The sequence below is a fragment of the Mus pahari genome, chromosome 5 (assembly GCF_900095145.1).
Source record: "Mus pahari chromosome 5, PAHARI_EIJ_v1.1, whole genome shotgun sequence".
NCBI lineage: Eukaryota > Metazoa > Chordata > Mammalia > Rodentia > Muridae > Mus > Mus pahari.
In genome coordinates, this window is record NC_034594.1 from 154,093,082 (window position 1) to 154,098,157 (window position 5,076).

General features: G+C 40.9%; 1 protein-coding gene across 9 annotated transcripts in view; it reads right to left on the reverse strand.

Moving 5' to 3' along the window:
- Enah (ENAH actin regulator) overlaps nucleotides 1-5,076 on the reverse strand; it is a 117,757-nt gene that overhangs the window by 13,552 nt on the left and 99,129 nt on the right. For all 9 annotated transcript variants that reach the window (XM_021198245.2, XM_029538370.1, XM_021198244.2 and 6 more), the window contains 4 exons: nucleotides 3,252-3,556; nucleotides 2,370-2,515; nucleotides 2,165-2,222; nucleotides 1,339-1,387 (listed from right to left, as the gene is read on the reverse strand). In XM_021198245.2, coding sequence (XP_021053904.1) covers nucleotides 1,339-1,387; nucleotides 2,165-2,222; nucleotides 2,370-2,515; nucleotides 3,252-3,556 — 558 coding nt within the window. The remainder of the gene's footprint in view (nucleotides 1-1,338; nucleotides 1,388-2,164; nucleotides 2,223-2,369; nucleotides 2,516-3,251; nucleotides 3,557-5,076) is intronic.

The window sequence follows — 5,076 nt, forward strand, 5'->3', positions numbered from 1 at the left end:
AGGAAGGAAGGGAGGAAGGTAGGTAGGTAGGAAGGTAGATAAATAGGAGGGAGGGAGGGGGTCAGTTTTATCAGGACAGTTTTGTAGAGACAGGTTGTAGGTGAAGACAGAATGAGCCAGAGAATAAGGAGTCAGAAGGTTATATAACAAACTCCAGTCAGTTTAAGGTCAATCTGAATCAGTCAGCTTGGTCAGAGGTTTTGAGCCAGAACAGCTGAGGTGAACCAATCAGCCAGAGTTCAGAAAGAACTAGGAAGGGTGAACTTACTCTGCAGTAAGCCTCTGAGACAACAATTACATCTGGCAAATAAATGTTACTTTACAAGATAGCATCCCCTAGACATGACAGAGAAGCTGTTCCCATGAAATCACGATAACACAGACACTTGAACAAGACCAGCATAGTGATGACACCGGCTAATATGCCAACAGACACAGAAAATTCCATGTCTCCCAACTGCTAGACAAAGAGCTACAAGTAGTCAATGGCTACATAGAAGGAGGTATAACCCTTCTTCAACTGGGACTGTTCTGAAATACACTGTGACGCTTCTTAGCAAACTCACTTCATTCTCTACTTTAAAGACTGTTTAGGGGCTGGAGAGACAGCTCAGCAGTTAACAAAAGTGACTGCTCTTCTGGAGGTTCTGAGTTCAATTCCCAGCAACCACATGGTGGCTCACAACCATCCATAATGAGATCTGAGACCCTCTTCTGGAGTGTCTGAAGACAGCTACAGTGTACTCATATATATTAATGAATCTTTGAAAAAAATTAAAAAATAAAAAAGAACTTTTTAAAATAGCTCCCTGTAATGAATATTCTCAAGTACATAACACAAAGAACACACACACAGACACAGACACAGACACACACACACACACACACACACACACACACACACACAGACACACACAAAATGGTATTTGCCTAGACAGCACAAACAAAAATGTTAGGTTTTAACAGATTTCAGTGTCAGGAAGAAAAGCACTGATTTACGAGATCACAAAAGCCAGTCGCAGCCAAGCAGTGGTGGCACTGCATGCTTTAATTCCAGCACTTGGGAAGTAGAGGAGGGCGGACTTCTGAGTTCGAGGCCAGCCTGGTCTACAGAGTGAGTTCCAGGACAGCCAGGGTTACACAGAAAAACCCTGTCTCAAAACAACAACAACAAAAAAACAAAAACAAAAAACAAGACAGACAAAAAGTCAGTGCCTTTTACATTTTACACAAAGCACTTTAACATTGTAGTGAGCAAGCAGTCACTTGATCCAAACACAGGAAAAGGGACTTTCTTAATGAAATTAGCACTTAGGGATCATTTTCTCCTGAACTTACCAGGTGTACTTGTTGATGGGGCCTTAGAAGTTATAGGCTCTGCATCTTCCTAAACATTCAGAAAGAGTCACATGAACATCACATTCACTAGAAAGTGCGGCTCTCTGCAGCTAGCTTTCCCAACTTCCTTCCCGTGTCCTCTCTGTCACTCCCCTATCCACCATCTGTCTGATACTCTGGCTTCTCCTGCTTGCTTCTCTCACCTTCCCCTTAGGCTCCTCCCTGCTGCCTTCCCAAAGCTCTTTCTTTCCCTCTAAGTTCCAAGCACCTGTACCAGTCACCCCTAGGAACCTGATGGACAGATCTGCTATGAGAGGAGGCCAGATGGCACAGAGAACCACGACACCCTGTGTTCAATGACAACATGGAGAACAGATAAAAGTTTACCCAGCTGAAATGTGGAGAAGGCATGAAGGGTGTACTCCTAAGGGGCATAGCTAAAAGTATAAGGTAACCTATAAACTGTTGTCTTAATATAATTCTTTAATCTTACTTAGCACGAAGAAATTGAGAAACCCAACACATTAGGAAATTTCACTAGTGTAAGAATTCATTCACTCCCTTAAAGGTGAATAAGAACAAGTTAACTTTATAGGTTTGAACTTCAACTTTCCCCACATCTCCCCTGATTCAACTAGATTCACTAAGAATGAGATTATAATTTAATACATAATACTCAAGCCATTTTTTACTGGTTGTGTAGTTAGAAATAAAATAAGCAAACATAAGATCAAACATTAAGTTCATTCAGATTAAGTAATCTTCACATGCGTTTCTGAATGAGCTGGGCTTGAGTTCCACCTCTTGAGATTTTACGTCCACTCACACTTCTGTCTTCCTTTTGTTCTGTTTCTATTGTTGATCCCTTCTCAGCAATTCTTCTCCTGCAAAGGTAAATTCATTAAAAATTTTATATGACCTACCTACCTACCTCTGGCTATCATCTATCTACTTTTGTTCTAAAAGGGAAGAGGACAAAATTATCAAAATCTTTCTGATTGTGGACATGTGCATTACATTAAGTTCCTTACCTCCTGGCCAGCAGGGCACTCATTTCTTCCATTAAGCCACTACCCCCTAGAGGAAGAGGTCCATTCCCACGACCAGCATCTGCTTTGGATGAGGCCAAGCTCACACTCACAGTATTCCCTCCACCTGGGAAAGAGCCATCCTCCACCTTAATGAGAACACACACACACACACATAATAATTTCCTTTGTAGATAATAACGTTTACCAACATAGTCAACACAGAAGAACACGTTATTGATTCCAAAACAGTATATTTTTAAAATTTGAAGAGCCAATAGAGTGAGTAACATGGACTTCATATATCAATGAAAATTTTTATCAAAGTTACGATCACCAATAATGGAATGAAACAGTATTATCTATCCACATGATACACTGAGAAAGATAAAATCCTTGTCATGGTTTGTCCTCATCCCAAACATATAATTTAAGTCCAATATTGAGGGGGAAATGTGATAAACCAAACTGAAAGATAATTAAAAACCAAACCAAACCAAACCGTCATTGTTTTTAAAGGTGACAGAAACTGAGCAACTGTCATTGATTAAAAAAAACAGACATTACAGCTAATTTAACAAATGATTTTGAACTAGAAAAACCATGGAGTAAAAGTCATTCACTACTCCCTCGAGATTTACACCGAGGTATAGTAAAAGATGTATAGGCAAAGCAAGCAAAAGGGAGCTGTCAGTCAGATGCTGACTGCTCAGCCTGAGCCCATGGTCTCAGAAACTCCTCACGCACCGCTTTTCTAAACTGTTGAATTATGTTGGCTTTTAATCAGTCAGGTTAAAGTCAGTGTTCATGCCAGTAGTTTCACTATTTTAGACATTTAGACACAGTAAGACACACATTTAAAAGGTCAGTAATTTGGTAATTTACCCGGGACACTTTCCTAAGTTTTGCTCCCGCAATTGCAGCTGCAAGTCCAGTTAAAGGGCGATTGTCTTCTGACGTGGATCCAGAGAAAATTCCAGATGCAGGGAGGGGAGGGGCAGGAGGTGGAGGAGGAGGTGGAGGAGCTTGATTAGGAAGAGGGGGTGGTGGAGGGGGTGGTGGAGGAGGCCCAGCAGATGGCAGTGGAGGTGGTGGAGGAGGTCCTGGGGGAGGAGGAAGTGCTGAGGCATAGGCAGGGCCTGATGGGAGAGGAGGTGGTGGTGGAGGTGCAGGTGGTCCCAAGACAAGGCCTGAGAGGAGGGAAAAGTTACCATAGTCATTAACAACACAGCTAAATCACTGTAGTTTACACAAGCAGATATACAGAATGCTCTCCTCAAGTAAGTGACTCAGACACTGCACTTAACAAAATAATCTATCATAATACTTAATACATAATACTTGTTTTTAACTAAATACATAATACTTGTTTTTAACTAAGGATACTAGAATTGAAAGCCAAAGTGCACATATAACCATTTAATATTCAACTTTTTGCAATAAAACTAATGAGCTCCGTCCCCCACCCCCAGGGATTTCAAGACAAATGTTTATACAAATTTAGAAAATTACACACACACACACACACACACACACAGGCAGTTAGTACTGCCTGAGATAATAGACCCAAGATAATCCTAAACCTTACTGTATCTGACTACAGACAGACAAGAGACCCCTTGGAGAAGTGGGTCTCAGGTTTTAGTATCTTAAAATGATTCTATATGTAGCCTGAGATAGGAATTACCGAAGAAATATAATAAACTATTATGAGGTAAAACATCAAATTAAATGAGAATTAAGAATTTAAATATAAAGCTATTTTAGTCTTCAAGGTGGAAATATAGGACATATTTAAATATTGTAAAAAAAAAAAAAAAAAAAAAAAGAAAAGAAAACACAGAGTAAAGAACTCACTTAAAACTGAAAACACCAAATCAGTAAGTATTTACTTAAGCCTTAACAGGGCTGATTTTTGTTTCTGTAAAGTCAGTGAGTTGCACACTGGGGAATAGCTGTCACTTCTGAGGCTTGACCAGGAACACACAAAGAGCAACAGAGGGCTGATGGTGAGCTGTCCCATCCTGCAGACTGAGCTCCAAGTACCAGGAGGAGGATATTTATCTTTTTAGCCTGGTAGGGCCTCTTGTTCAGATGTCAGTCAGAGAGATACTAAATTACACATACTAGATTTTTATTCACCTTTTACAAAAATCTAAGAAGACAGCATCAAAAAATCCATCTTAACAAAAGAGGTATGTTTAAATCCAGATTATCACATTGTTTCTATAAGCAGGGATTTGATTTCAGCGTCCTCTCTACATCCTATACTTATAAACAACAACGAAAGACAGGGTTCCATGCACCTTTTTATGTACAGAACTGGGTCCATCTTTATGTACACAGGCTGCACTTAATGTTACACGACCCTTCCCTGCATCACGGCCCATGTCTGCAGGAAACCTTCAAGGATATTCTGTTTGCCTGTATACCAACACTTGCAATAGAATCCTCTGGGGGATATACCAAGCCTGCCAACCCTCTACTTTCTGCAAAGGGCCTGAGGCTACCTACCCTAAAGGTCTAATACAGAGAGCTCAATACAGGAGAAGCCGAAATGAAAAAGGGGTCTTGCTGGGCTTGGCGGCGCCCAGCACTCGGGAGGCAGAGACAGGCGGATTTCTGAGTTCGAGGCCAGCCTGGTCTACAGAGTGAGTTCCAGGACAGCCAGGGCTAAACAGAGAAACCCTGTCTCAAAAAACCAAAAAAA